The 14,556-nt window shown below is 42.1% G+C and overlaps 1 protein-coding gene across 1 annotated transcript in view; it reads left to right on the plus strand.

The window, feature by feature from the left end:
* The first annotated feature begins 331 nt into the window (after positions 1 to 331).
* Positions 332 to 14,556, plus strand: part of UPF3A (UPF3A regulator of nonsense mediated mRNA decay) — a 29,227-nt gene continuing 15,002 nt past the window's right edge. Inside the window, 7 exon segments of the mRNA XM_059902579.1 lie at positions 332 to 568; positions 1,300 to 1,406; positions 3,033 to 3,139; positions 4,325 to 4,423; positions 4,558 to 4,668; positions 7,985 to 8,040; positions 8,130 to 8,312. Of these exon segments, the coding sequence (XP_059758562.1) occupies positions 362 to 568; positions 1,300 to 1,406; positions 3,033 to 3,139; positions 4,325 to 4,423; positions 4,558 to 4,668; positions 7,985 to 8,040; positions 8,130 to 8,312 (870 nt within the window). The 5' untranslated portion in view covers positions 332 to 361.

Consider the following 14,556-nt stretch of genomic DNA (forward strand, 5'->3'; position numbering starts at 1 on the left):
TAAGTCGGGCTGCACGGAGACCGGGGCATCGACCCCGAGCTGACCGCCGCTCTCGCGGCCGCCCCCGCAGGGCCAGGGCCCGCCCTCGGCAGCCCAGCTCCAGCTCCAGGTCCTGGCCCCGCACACGCCCCCCCCCTCCGCCCCCAAGTCCAGGAGCCGAACGTCCCTCCCCACGCGCGTCCCCGGGCCCCGGACGGGCGCGGCAACGGAGTCGGGGGACGGGAAGGGGATGCGGACGTGCAGTCAGGGACGGGGGAGGGGGCGTGCGGCCTCTGAACAGTGGGGACTGGGCGGGGCGGCCCAGTCCTCGCGAGATTTCGGCCCTGACGAGAGACTGCGGCGGCTCAGCGGCGGGTGTGGGATGCGCTCGGAGAAGGAGGGAGAGGGGGGCCCAGGGGTGGCCGTTACTACGCGGGGTCCGAGCGGGAAGGAGAAGCCGTCGCCCACAGAAAGCCACTTCCGCCAGGAGTCTCAGCGGCGGGAGCCTGAAGCGCCGGTAGCCTCCTCCTCCGGCTGTGGGGGCGGTGCAGTCAAACCTCGCGAGGAAAAGAGGACGGTCCTCAGCAAGGTGGGGGCGGGGCGGTGTGAGGGGCGGGGCGACGTGAGGGGCGGGGCCGAAGGAGCCGTAACCGTGCGCTCCGGGGCGGAGCCGCGGGTGCTTCAGCACCGCGGACAGCGGCCGGGCTGCGCTGCCCCAGCGGCGTCTGGGCTGCTAGGGCGCCCTTGACGCGATCTTTTCTGGCTTTGGAGGAAGAAAAGTCACTTCAGCCTGTGGGTGTTTCCCGTCGAGGCTGGGACGCTGGGCTTACCAGTGCCGGGCAGTAGCCTTCCACGTTGCCGAGGGTCCGGCCCGGTCCAGGGGAGACGGCGCAGCCGGGAGAGCAGAGCCCGTGGCGCTGGAGTGGACGCGGGTGGACCCTGCGGGCGGGAGGCGGAAGGTGTCTACCCCGTGCTTTGCTGCTGTGGATGTTGCCCTGCATATACCTTACCTCCTGGTAGGGAGCGCGGAGGCGGGCACATACCAACAGTTATCTGGTTTTAATGAAAAGATTTCATGGAAAACGGCTGCTACGCCCAGTCTTTTCTGACCTCACCGATCCCTTTTACTTTATTCAGCCCTCGTTATTCTTTTGACAGCCATGTTCTCCATGCATATGTTCCTTAATCTTTACTAAAATGCGTGTTTCTGCTGGACTCCTGGGTTAGATTTTACTCTGAGCATAAACACAGGTGACCAAGCTTTCAGGCAAGCTTAATACAGTGCTAGTGAAAGGAAACCCAGCCAGCGTTTCTCCCCAGGTGGTCATCCGGCGGCTTCCTCCCAGCCTCACCAAGGACCAGCTGGAAGAGCAGCTTCACCCGCTGCCCGCACATGACTACTTCGGGCTCTTTACTGCTGATCTCAGGTGAGAAGATTTTACCAACGTTCCGAGGCTGAGAGGGAGTTCCCTGGTGGCCTAATGGTTAGGACTCGGAGCCCGGATTCAACCGCTGGTCGGGGAACTGAGATCCCACCAGCTGTGCGGCATGGCCAAAAAGAAAAAGGCGATAGGTTTTGTCAGTTGATGGTAAAGTAATATAGATAATAGAAGCCATCTCTGTTTCCATCTTCTTTCCCACATATACGCGAAATCAGTGCAGGCCTTTATTTCTGCAAGTTATTTCTAAGTAGGCAGATAATTAAATTTCCCTAAAACAGATTTGAAGATCTCCATAGCACCACCATAGCCTAAAATGAAAAGCAGTCTAACAACGTATTACTTAATTTTTTTATTTTGGATATCAGTAAACCTTATTTCATATAACCTTTTAAAGTAAATTGTATTAAGATATAAGAAAGAAAAGTGAATAAATAATAGATGTATAACCCTAATGAATTTTTACAAGTGAACACACCCATGTAACTAAGACCAGATAAAGAAACAGAATATTCCAGACCCCAGAAGCCCCTAGTGTTCCCTTCTATCACTGACATCCCCACCCTCATCCCACCCCCGCTAAGTTATATCTTTTTCAGTTCCCTTTTACAGCTTGGTAGGAAGATGTTTCTGACAATAATTTAGCACTTCAAAATATTCTTTTTATTAAAAAAGAGAGCAGACCTCAAGTTAGCCCAATAGATGACAGTTCAGCTAGAATTTGGTGATTTTCACTGTGTGATTTCTTATTATCTTTATTATTCTTTTTCTCTTTCATATCATGAGTTCTCATTTATGGTAGCCATTATAAACTTTCCTTTTGAATAAATACATTTAAGTAAAAAATGTCAGTTCAGTCAAAGAAAACTATCACAGGTAAATGTAGATTTGGTTAAAAAAAACCCAACATAAACATGATTTTTTGAAATGACTAAAGTTTATGAAAACTAGTACAGTTACAGGATGTCAGGCACTGGACTCAGAGTGACTCAGATTGGAATCCCAGTCCCACCATTTTACTAACTCCTCCCTCTGTGAGCACCTAATTTCTCTGAGCCTCAGTGTTCTCATCTGTGAAACGGGGTTGAAAGTTCCCACCTATGAAGGACATGGGTAGCTGTGAGCTAGAGGGGAAAGGCTTAGTTCTTCTGTAGATCCTATGCCATGTGCTACAATAAATACCCTTTTAAGATACCTAAATGTGTTCTCTAAATCAGTAAAGGAGCTCTTTTACAATACAACATTTCCTTCTCTGAATGAATTGTGATTAGGTTGTATTGCAGTCATGATACATGATTAGGAATGACCTTTGAATAACCTTGCCTTTGATTTTCTACCTCTGAGGACCAGTATTTTAACCCTGGCTCTGTGCAGTAGAAAAACCAATCTAAATTGTCTCTCCCAAATCATTAAAAAGATCTCGGTTAATATTTTGTTTGTTTTTTGTTTATTTGCTAAAGAATATCCAGATTGTTGTAATTAACTGAGAAATGGTTCTTTGGCATAAAGGTTTTATCTGAAGTAGTTTGTTGTATCCAGGAAAAAAAAAAAAAAGACAATATTAAAAGAAGTCTTAAGTTTTTTTACTATTTTCATTGTTATCTCTTCTTTCAGTCTTCATCCTCATCTCTATTCAAGAGCATACATTAATTTTAGAAATCCTGATGACATCCTGCTTTTTAGAGATCGTTTTGATGGATATATCTTCATTGACAGTAAAGGTTGGGTCATTGGCTTTTTAAACTCTTTATTATAATTTCTAAGTACATTAATTAAGTTTTGCTGGATGTTTGTGAATTTTAATTAAGAGTCTTTAGATGCTAATGTAAAATAAATTCATAAATTTTGAGTATGTTATTGTGATTATGGGCTTATGTTAAAAATTAAAATTACATATAAACCAAAGAATTATAGCAATTTTGTGTAGTAGTGACAACCTATTTAGGTATTATCATCAGAGAGCGAAGTTTTTCACATAAATGAGTTTTCTGGATAAGTGAACTTTACTCTTTTACGTTCCCAAACTAAATTATTTTATTCTGGTACTATGTACTAGGCATCATGGATGCAGCATTGAAAATGAAGCAGACATTGTCCCTGTCTGTCTGAAGCCCTGCTCTCCTCCTGGTTCTTGACTTTATTCTGAGTAGTTGAGAATAAAATAAATACTCAAAAGTGTCTTCCAGATACATGAGAGTTAAAGTATCATAGTCCTCTGGCAAATGTGAAAGCGATCACTCAGCGGGTTTGGTAGCAGGGTAGAAGTGTTCCGTCTCTTGGTGAGGCAGATGCTCTCCGTGAGCGTTTCTGTGTGTCTGTTCCCCGCCACCCCTACATAACAACAGAGCCAGCTTCTAGTGACTTTCATTCTAGATTTTTCTATTTGAAGCAAATCTTACCTGGATATCATGAACACCCTTTGAAACCCTCTCTTTTAGCTGAGTGTCTCTTGTAAACAGTCATTTCCTTGAACTCATATACCAGATTGATAATTGAATTAACCTTTTAAAATGAAAAAATGTAAGATGTGACTAGGACACCTACTGAAAGGTATTCCAAAATAAACTCTTTGGTGGGAGAGCGATAAGGTTTATTGAGGTAGAAATTACATATGGTAAAAAAAACCACTTTAAGGTATACAGTTTAATGAATTTTGAATGTATTCAGTCATGTAACCACAACTACAATATGAGGAATTGTGTTATTTAGTAAATAAGTGCTCATCCTTTGTTTAAATCTGGAGTTTGATGTGCTAAGATTACTGTTACTTGAAAGTATAATTAAATTATATTTTAAACAGTAGTATTATCAATGCTATGCTCAGTGCTTAAGTAAGCTAGACTATTGTTTTAAAATGAATACAGTAGAATTTCAGAATGGCTTTTGTAATTTGTTTCCTGTTAAAGGCCTAGAATATCCTGCAGTGGTAGAATTTGCTCCATTCCAGAAGACAGCCAAAAAGAAGCTAAAGAAAAAAGACGCCCAAGCCGGAAGCATTGAAGATGGTGAGTCCTTTTTCAAATGCTGGATTGTGAAACTGCATTAAACACATTGGTCAAATTAAACACATTGGTCAAATATAATTTCTCTCCCTATATGGGGAAGAATATATTTATTTTCTTTCTATCTTAATTTATAGATCCAGAATATAAGAAGTTTTTAGAAACTTACTGTGTGGAGGAGGAGAAAACTAGTGCCAATCCTGAAACTCTTCTGGGAGACATAGAGGCAAAGACAAGAGAACTTATTGGTCTGTTTTGCTCATTTTTTTCCTCTTTACTTTATTGAGATATGTATTTATAGAGTATATATTTGGTTTTCCTTTTTCATGATTATTATAGAAAATTGACACATGTGACAGGCTTGGCAGAAATACAGAGTATTTCCCAGTTTTGACAAAAGGAAAAGGGTGGCAGGATGGTAACTTGGGAAAATATTTCTGAGCATCTGTTGATGGAGGGAGAGCACCTGAGTTTTCAGTTACAGTCATTTTGTTTCAAAGTTATGACGCTTCTGAATGAGCTGTAGAGAAGACATTTGAGTGCTGTGTGCCGGGCTGCATCAGGTAAGCTTATGTCTCAAAGTTGAAGTCAGTCATCTTTGCAAAGAGCAGGAGATGCTTTGCTTAAGTATGAGGTCATCTTGCTGTTGTTCAAAAAACTATCAAGGCCCCTGAGTGAGTGAGGCAGATGAGTGGGTAAGCCCAGCCAGAGCACAGAATCTGGTTTGAATCAGGCCTTCAACCCTCTACCCCTGAGTGGAATATTTTGGAAATGGCTCTCTCCTAGTAGCATTCCCCCAGAACTCAAGAGTAGACTTGAAACTCCTTTCTCTATCAGGCAACCTGCTTGTCTCTCCCAAACATGCTTGGAGTGTCTCCCTTCCTGCCTCTGCTGGGGTGGGGCCTCACCTTGCAGCCCAGCGCTCCTCCCACCTGTTCTGCCCTCCCTTCCCCATGCCTACCTCCTGCTCACCCACTAAGACTTACAGGACAGAATGGTTACACTGTTTATAATGTATCTTCTTATTTGTCTGTCTCCCTCTGCATTAACTCTCCTCTCACTTTGTCTCTCCACCCCCCCAGGAGAAATGTATTTTTGTCTTTGTAGTCTTAGCATGTAACACATTGCTTGAACAAGTTTAGATATTTGGTAAATATGTGTTGAGTAAATTAATAAAAAAGGTTAACATTATTGAAGCATTCTTCATTAGTCTAATAATGAAGTTTTATATTTTATAAGAGGTGATTTAATGTGTGGCTCAAAGGATCTTTATTCACTAAAGAATTTATGGAAATGTGCTTAGCACATGTTGACTGGGTACCGACTCTGAGCCTGGGCACGGGGACAGCACCGGAACAGGATACACAGGCTTCTGCCCTCATGCAGCTGCCCTCCTACTGGGGTGACTGTAGCAAACACATGCAGAAATGCTCAAGCCAGAGCATTTCCACCTGTGATAAGTGCCACAGACGTAATGGAATAGAAGAATGGGATAGAGAGAGAGGCCCCTCTGAGACCGTATTTGAGCCGAGACCAGCTGGGCCAAGAGACGGAAGAAGAGGGAACTCCAAACACAAGGGCTGGAGGCTGGAGGTCTGGGCCTGCAGGAGCGGGGCGCACGCCTGTGTGGTTGGCACATGGTGGGCAAGGAGCAGAGTAGCTGGAGAGGTGGGACCACAGCATGATGGGCTGGATTTTATTTGAGGGACAGCTGGGGACCGAGGGAGTGATGTGGTCTGATTGATTTTTTTCCCCGTCACTCTGGTTGCTCCATAAGATGGAGAAGCTGGGCTCTGGTTAGGAGGCTCTTGCTGTCAGCAGGGAAGGCTGCTTGGACGAGGGCGGCAGAGTCAGCATGTGTTCTGGAGGTTGAACTGACCAGACTGGCTGAGGATTGGGTGGGAGGGTAAGAAAGCAGAAAGGATCAAGGCCTCCAGAAGCCTGACTTGAGCAGGTCAGTGGGTTATGGCACCCGGACTGACATGGGGAAGAAACAGTATTGAGGGCAAATCGCGATTTCACTGTAGAACATGGTAAATTTAAGAAGAGTTACACGAAGCAGCAAATTAGAAATTATTTACAGAACTCACCCTCCTCAACCTGTTTCTTTCCTGCTTCTTCTTAAATGCCCTTGTACAGGGCCGCTGCAGGGAAGTAGCAAGATCTTTCACTTCTGGGCAGTTGTTAGATATCCACTTGCTGATCACACACACATCCCCCCCACAGAGTCCAGCCACCCTCCTGCAGAGGAGGGACGTGCCTGTCCTCTCCTGTTCCCAGCGCCTCGCCCAGCGCTCGGTGCACAGTCGGTGCTCCGTAATTATTTACTGAATGAACAAATGTGACTTAGAATCCACTAGCCCAGGACGAGGCTATAGAACTTTGTGATTCCTCTTTCTGCCTATTTAAATCTAGTCTTAATCCGGCAATTCATGGCAAACGCCTTTTTCTTTTCTTAGATTTTGACCTTTAGTGGATTCTTGTGGTCAGGGCTGAGCGGTGTGGGTTGAATGCAGATGTTCGTTCACTGTGAAGTTGCAGGTTAGTGCGGGCACATCAGGGTCTTTAGAGCAGACAGGCCTGGGCTCAGGTCCCAGCTCCGAGACTCAGCAACCGTGGGACCGGCTTCCTCGTAGGTGGTTGTCGCCAAGCCTAGGAAGCGAGAACGGTTCTGCTGTTGGTTAAATCAGTGTGGTACTGCGTGGTTGCGCATCTTCTGTTTAGTAAATGATACACTTTTATGGTTTGTAAAGCACTTTCTTATACAGGGTCCCATTTACCCACCACATCAGTCCTTTGGGGGAGCAAGGCAGGTGTTTGTAAGAAAGGAGGGAAGGCAGGTGGGGCCTCAGCATCAGCTCCCCAGCCCCACCCAGGTGGGTCTCAGCTCTGCCCTAGTTGACAAGCCCAGAACCACCACAGTGCAGGGCAGAGTCCTCACTCCTCTCCAGCCCCGCCCTGGCCCCATGGGTACCAACATCTGTGGGTGCTTATGTCCCCTCTATAAAATGGCATTATATTTGCATGCAGCTTACCCACATCCTGCTGTATACTGTAAGTCATGTCCAGATTAGTTGTAATACCTGGTACACTGTGAATGCTATGGAAATAGTTGCCACTGAGTTGCAAAGTCAAAGTTTTGCTTTTTAGAACTTTCTGGAATTTATTTTCCCATATATTTTTGATCCACAGTTGGTTGAATCTGCGGATGTGGAACCAGTGGGTACGGAGGGCCGTCTGTATATAAATATGTTATAAAGTTTGGGAAGTTTAATGTATTGTTTTCATTTTGCTTTTTTGCTTTATACCATTTTTGTGAGTAATGTATGAGACTCGCTTAAGAATCAGGAATTAAATGCCTAGTGTGTATAAGACTGTCAGTACCTCCAAATTACTTGACTTTATAGTGATAGAGTAGGAGCTCCCCCAAATACAGTGTAGGCTCATGTAAGTTTTAAAATGATATAATCTTCCCTTAATTATTTTAAAGATTAAATTGAAAGCAATTATTTAAAGAAATCTTATTTTAGAGTTAAATACTACATTGCAATTTTTGTATTTTAGCTAGAAGAACCACACCTCTTTTGGAATATATTAAAAATAGAAAATTAGAAAAGCAGGTAGGTCTGGCCTTTTACCCAATGAATAGCCTTTTTGTTCCCATCATGTCCGTGCAGACAATTTATACACATACTTTCCACATCTTTAGAGAATTCGAGAAGAAAAGCGAGAAGAACGGAGGAGGAGGGAGTTGGAAAGGAAACACTTACGGGAAGAAGAGATAAGAAGGAGAAGGGAAGAAGAGATAAGAAGGAGATGGGAAGAGGAGAAATGTAAGAGGAAAGCAGCAGAAAAACAGAAGAAAACTGCTGAGAAAGAAGTAAGGATGAAGGTAATTTTGAGGAGATGTTTTATTTCTTTTTTCCAAAAATAGTTCAACCTTTTAGGTATTTTAGCTCTTCAGAACTTTCAGAACATTTTCATTAGTGTAGTCTTTCACTATTATTGTTCTTTTTCTCTGTTCTATGGCAGTAGTTCTCAGATGGTGTTCCCTGAGCCCCAGGGGTTTCTTGAGCATGCTGTGTTTGGGCTACCACATGGGTGGAAGAGTGGGCGAGGACCAGGTTCCTGGGTGTGACAGAAGCACTTCACCCAGAGGAGCCCACATTTAAATGTCATAGGCTGGGCTTCTGCTTATATTTGCCTTTCAAGAAAGATTTCCTGACTAAAAAACTACACATTTGAAACCCACTGGCTTTGGGTCTACTGGCCTTTCTTTATGCCGACTGACTCATAGAACTGGGTTGTATCATTTCTTTTGTGGTAGCAGCAATGGTTTCTACATCTCTTGCACAATTTTTCCTTTGACTGATGCATTCATTTAGGAGGGTGGTTTAATTCCCATAGAGGAAATTATTCTCTATGTAAAATTTATTGCCCAAATTGGGGTCAGCCCCTACCTTCTTAGTATTCTGCTCAGATGACTTTAAGCCTAGATTTCAACCTCATGTGAATCTTAGCTCTTCCACAAAGGGTTTAAGGTGCCTTTTAGGGATTCACTAAAATTGTATAATATAAAGGAAAAAAATGAAAGGTCAGGACTTGCGGGAACAGAGGTAGAAAGGAAAGGATAGGGAAGAGATCACAGTTGCCATAGTTGAGCCATAGATTAGTTTCTGATATGCTCGGCAGTCAAAAACAGAAAAGTTGATCAGAAACGTAGTTTTCTTTATCCATGAGGAGAAAACATGCCATTTCTTCAAGGATAGCAAAGCTTTTTCTAGGCCTTTGCTTCTAAAACAATGTCTCCCATAGGTGGTCATATGGGGTTCACTAGCAATGGAGGGAATTTCTTAACCATATCCCTATGAAACACACAGCCGTTTATATCGATCAGGACTGACTAGGTTATGCTGCAGTAAAAATAGTCTCAAGATCTCATTGGTTTCATGCAGCTCAAGTTCTCCTCTTGTTCACGTTACGTGTCCATTGTGCATTGCTCATCATAGCCGTTCAGTGAGCCAAGCTGATGAGGCTCCATCTTGCACTTGCTTCCACAATCGTTATGAAGGGGAAGGGGGTGTGTAACACAGCAGATTGCACACTGGTTCTTAAACCTTCGACACGGAAGTGACAGGTCCCATCTGCCCACATTTCACTGGCCAAAACACGGTGCACGTCTCCACCTAATCTCAAGCTGAGGGACATTGCAAGTGCTAGGAGGAAAACCTGAACTATCTGATGAACAGCACTAATGAATAACATAATCTCTGAAGACTGTTTCTTGAAATGTCTCTTTTTAAGTTTAAGGATTTGCTGAAAAACTCAACCTGATGGAAGGTGTGGGCCAGGTCACGTTGCTGCAGCACATTTACTGCAAAGATAAAACCTCAGTGGGCAAGATGAGTAGGTAGCCGTTTGACCCACAAGAAATCAGCCAGAGTGGTTTCTTTCATTTTGGCTTTGATGACAATTGTTACAGATCTATGTAGTTTTAAAATCTCATAATCTGATAATAACATTGATGAAATTGAGGAGCCCAGCCAAGATTATTAAATGAAGATCGTCCATCCCACCTCTGCCAGGACATGGACCTAATAATGGGCATAGCCAGGGTGTCCCTCTGGAAATAACTCTGAGAGTGTCTTCTGTTTGTCCATGTGGTTTAAGTATGAACACAATTCTTCATAACAAAAGTGCAGCAGATATACTTCCTATAACAATCGTATGTAGTCTCAACAGTATAAATTAACAGCCCTTGAAGGATAATAAAATGAAACCTTAATATTACGGGAAGGCCTTTGTCATCTTAGAAAGTCAGCTCTGTCATGACCAGGGGCGAAGTAGGTATACATCTACAGGCATGCAAATATTGTCTAACCTTTTCCTTTACCTTTCTCAGCAAAGAATAATAGCACCTAATGCTTTATATTCTGAAAAGCATTTTTGTCAACAGCTTTGAGAGTTTTTCAGGAAGAATCATTAAAACGTGTAGCCTACAATTTTGACTATAATTTCAAGTAAGACTTACAGTATTTGGAATATAGCATTTTATTTTTACATGTTTGAATATGGAATTAGAATCTGAAATAAACCAAAGAAATAAAAACAAATTATGTCAGTAAAAGTAACTGTAGGACTCTTCATATAGTAAAAAAGAAACCAAAACATAGGCACAGCAAGAGAAAGGCTTAGTCTTATTGAATCTGGTAAAACAGAATCCTGGTGGCAGATTAGACCCCAGTGACATGAGACGCCTACAGCTCTGTCCTTCGAGTGTCTGGTGTTCTGACCTGACAGTACATATTTGACTCCAAGCGTAGCCTTTAATGAGCGTCTGTGCTCAATTTGGGGATCTCTGACCTAAGATTCATCTAGAGAATTCAAATTAAAAAAAAAAAAAAAAAGAAAACCTAAAAAATAAAATCTGTAAAGAAAGCCCGAAAGAATTTGTATTAATACCCTAAAAGTAAAGAGGCAGAGAGAGGTCCTCATGGCTGTTTTAAACAGTAAAGAAGAATATGATTCAAGGAGAGCCACCCAGTGGTTTATTTTCCTCTGAGACTTGAAAACTAAGCAGTGAGCTCAAGTTGAAGTAGGAAGCCAGGTTACCAAAGTCACAAGTAAAATTCCCAAATACTGTATATAAATTGTGGGCTATAAATACTGTTATCTGAAAGAGTTGTGCGAACTTTTCCACGAAGCTCTTTAAAAACAGATGTGTGATTTCTGTGCATTAATTTTGTATCCTGCTACTTTACCAAATTCATTGATTAGCTCTAGTAGTTTTCTGGTGGCATCTTTAGGATTCTCTATGTATAGTATGGATTCCTTTTATTTCTTTTTCTTCTCTGATCGCTGTGGCTAAAACTTCCAAAACTATGTTGAATAATAGTGGTGAGAGTGGGCAACCTTGTCTTGTTCCTGATCTTAGTGGAAATGGTTTCAGTTTTTCACCATTGAGGACCATGTTGGCTGTGGGTTTGTCATATATGGCCTTTATTATGTTGAGGAAAGTTCCCTCTATGCCTACTTTCTGCAGGGCTTTTATCATAAATGGGTGTTGAATTTTGTCAAAAGCTTTCTCTGCATCTATTGAGATGATCATATGGTTTTTCTCCTTCAATTTGTTAATATGGTGTATCACATTGATTGATTTGCGTATATTGAAGAATCCTTGCATTCCTGGAATAAACCCCACCTGATCATGGTGTATGATCCTTTTAATGTGCTGTTGGATTCTGTTTGCTAGTATTTTGTTGAGGATTTTTGCATCTATGTTCGTCAGTGATATTCGCCTGTAGTTTTCTTTCTTTGTGATATCTTTGTCTGGTTTTGGTATCAGGGTGATGGTGGCCTCGTAGAATGAGTTTGGGAGTGTTCCTCCCTCTGCTATATTTTGGAAGAGTTTGAGAAGGATAGGTGTTAGCTCTTCTCTAAATGTTTGATAGAATTTGCCTGTGAAGCCATCTGGTCCTGGGCTTTTGTTTGTTGGAAGATTTTTAATCACAGTTTCAATTTCAGTGCTTGTGATTGGTCTGTTCATATTTTCTATTTCTTCCTGGTTCAGTCTCGGCAGCTTGTGCATTTCTAAGAATTTGTCCATTTCTTCCAGGTTGTCCATTTTATTGGCATAGAGTTGCTTGTAGTAATCTCTCATGATCGTTTGTATTTCTGCAGTGTCAGTTGTTACTTCTCCTTTTTCTTTTCTAATTCTATTGATTTGAGTCTTCTCCTTTTTTTTCTTGATGAGTCTGGCTAATGGTTTATCAATTTTGTTTATCTTCTCAAAGAACCAGCTTTTAGTTTTATTGATCTTTGCTATCGTTTCCTTCATTTCTTTTTCATTTATTTCTGATCTGATCTTTATGATTTCTTTCCTTCTGCTAACATTCATATACACTAATGATGAAAAATCTGAAAGTGAAATAAAGAAAACACTCCCCTTTACCATTGCAACAAAAAGAATAAAATATCTAGGAATAAACCTACCTAAGGAGACAAAAGACCTGTATGCAGAAAATTATAAGACACTGATGAAAGAAATTAAAGATGATACAAATAAATGGAGAGATATACCATGTTCTTGGATTGGAAGAATCAACATTGTGAAAATGACTCTACTACCCAAAGCAATCTACAGATTTAATGCAATCCCTATCAAACTACCGCTGGCATTTTTCACAGAACTAGAACAAAAAATTTCACAATTTGTATGGAAATGCAAAAGACCCCGAATAGCCAAAGCAATCTTGAGAACGAAAAATGGAGCTGGAGGAATCAGGCTCCCTGGCTTCAGACTATACTACAAAGCTACAGTAATCAAGACAGTATGGTACTGGCACAAAAACAGAAATATAGATCAATGGAACAGGATAGAAAGCCCAGAGATAAACCCACGCACATATGGTCACCTTATCTTTGATACAGTAGGCAAGAATATACTGTGGAGAAAAGACAACCTCTTCAATAAGTGGTGCTGGGAAAACTGGACAGGTACATGAAAAAGTATCAAATTAGAACACTCCCTAACACCATACACAAATATAAACTCAAAATGGATTAAAGACCTAAATGTAAGGCCAGACACTATCAAACTCTTAGAGGAATACATAGGCAGAACACTCTATGACATAAATCACAGAAAGATCCTTTTTGACTCACCTCCTAGAGAAATGGAAATAAAAACAAAAATAAACAAATGGGACCTAATGAAACTTAAAAGCTTTTGCACAGCAAAGGAAACCACAAACAAGACCAAAAGACAACCCTCAGAATGGGAGAAAATATTTGCAAATGAAGCAACTGGCAAAGGATTAATCTCCAAAATTTACAAGCAGCTCATGGAGCTCAATATCAAAAAAACAAACAACCCAATCCAAAAATGGGCAGAAGACCTAAATAGACATTTCTCCAAAGAAGACATACAGATTGTCAGCAAACACATGAAAGAATGCTCAACATCATTAATCATTAGAGAAATGCAAATCAAAACTACAATGAGATACCATCTCACACCGGTCAGAATGGCCATCATCAAAAAATCTAGAAACAATAAATGCTGGAGAGGGTGTGGAGAAAAGGGAACCCTCTTGCACTGTTGGTGGGAATGTAAATTGATACAGCTACTATGGAGAACAGTATGGAGGTTCCTTAAAAAACTAAAAATAGAACTACCATACGACCCAGCAATCCCACTACTGGGCATATACCCTGAGAAAACCATAATTCAAAAAGAGTCATGTACCAAAATGTTCATTGCAGCTCTATTTACAATAACCAGGACATGGAAGCAACCTAAGTGTCCATCACCAGATGAATGGATAAAGAAGATGTGGCACATATATACAATGGAATGTTACTCAGCCATAAAAAGAAACGAAATTGAGTTATTTGTAGTGAGGTGGATGGACCTAGAGTCTGTCATACAGAGTGAAGTAAGTCAGAAAGAGAAAAACAAATACCGTATGCTAACACATATATATGGAATCTAAGAAAAAAAAAAAAAAAAGGTCATGAAGAACCTAGGAGCAAGACGGGAATAAAGACACAGACCTACTAGAGAATGGACTTGAGGATATGGGGAGGGGGAAGGGTAAGCTGTGACAAAGTGAGAGAGTGGCATGGACATATATACACTACCAAACGTAAAATAGATAGCTAGTGGGAAGCAGCCACATAGCACAGGGAGATCAGCTCAGTGCTTTGTGACCACCTAGAGGGGTGGGATAGGGAGGGTGGGAGGGAGGGAGATGCAAGAGGGAAGAGATATGGGAACATATGTATATGTATAACTGATTCACTTTGTTATAAAGCAGAAACTAACACACCATAAAAAAAAAAAAACAGATGTGTGTGTGAGATCAGGTTACACGCATGTAGAACAAGCACAGATGTGGGCTGCCCAGGGACACTTGGCCTGACCCCTGCTGCCTTCCCCGCTCCCTCCCGCCCCCACCTCTCCCCTCGCAGGGAGCTTCCCCCCACCAGACTCACGGCCTCTCATGAGTGGCCCACCTCACTGTCTGGTCCCTGCCTTCCCTGACCCCCTTGAGAAACCATTCCTCCTCCTCCCCTGCCCCACACCTCATTGTCCTTTTAGTCTGTTTATCATGTGTTTGTAGCGTTTCATACCA

This window comes from Balaenoptera ricei, chromosome 18 (assembly GCF_028023285.1).
Source record: "Balaenoptera ricei isolate mBalRic1 chromosome 18, mBalRic1.hap2, whole genome shotgun sequence".
NCBI lineage: Eukaryota > Metazoa > Chordata > Mammalia > Artiodactyla > Balaenopteridae > Balaenoptera > Balaenoptera ricei.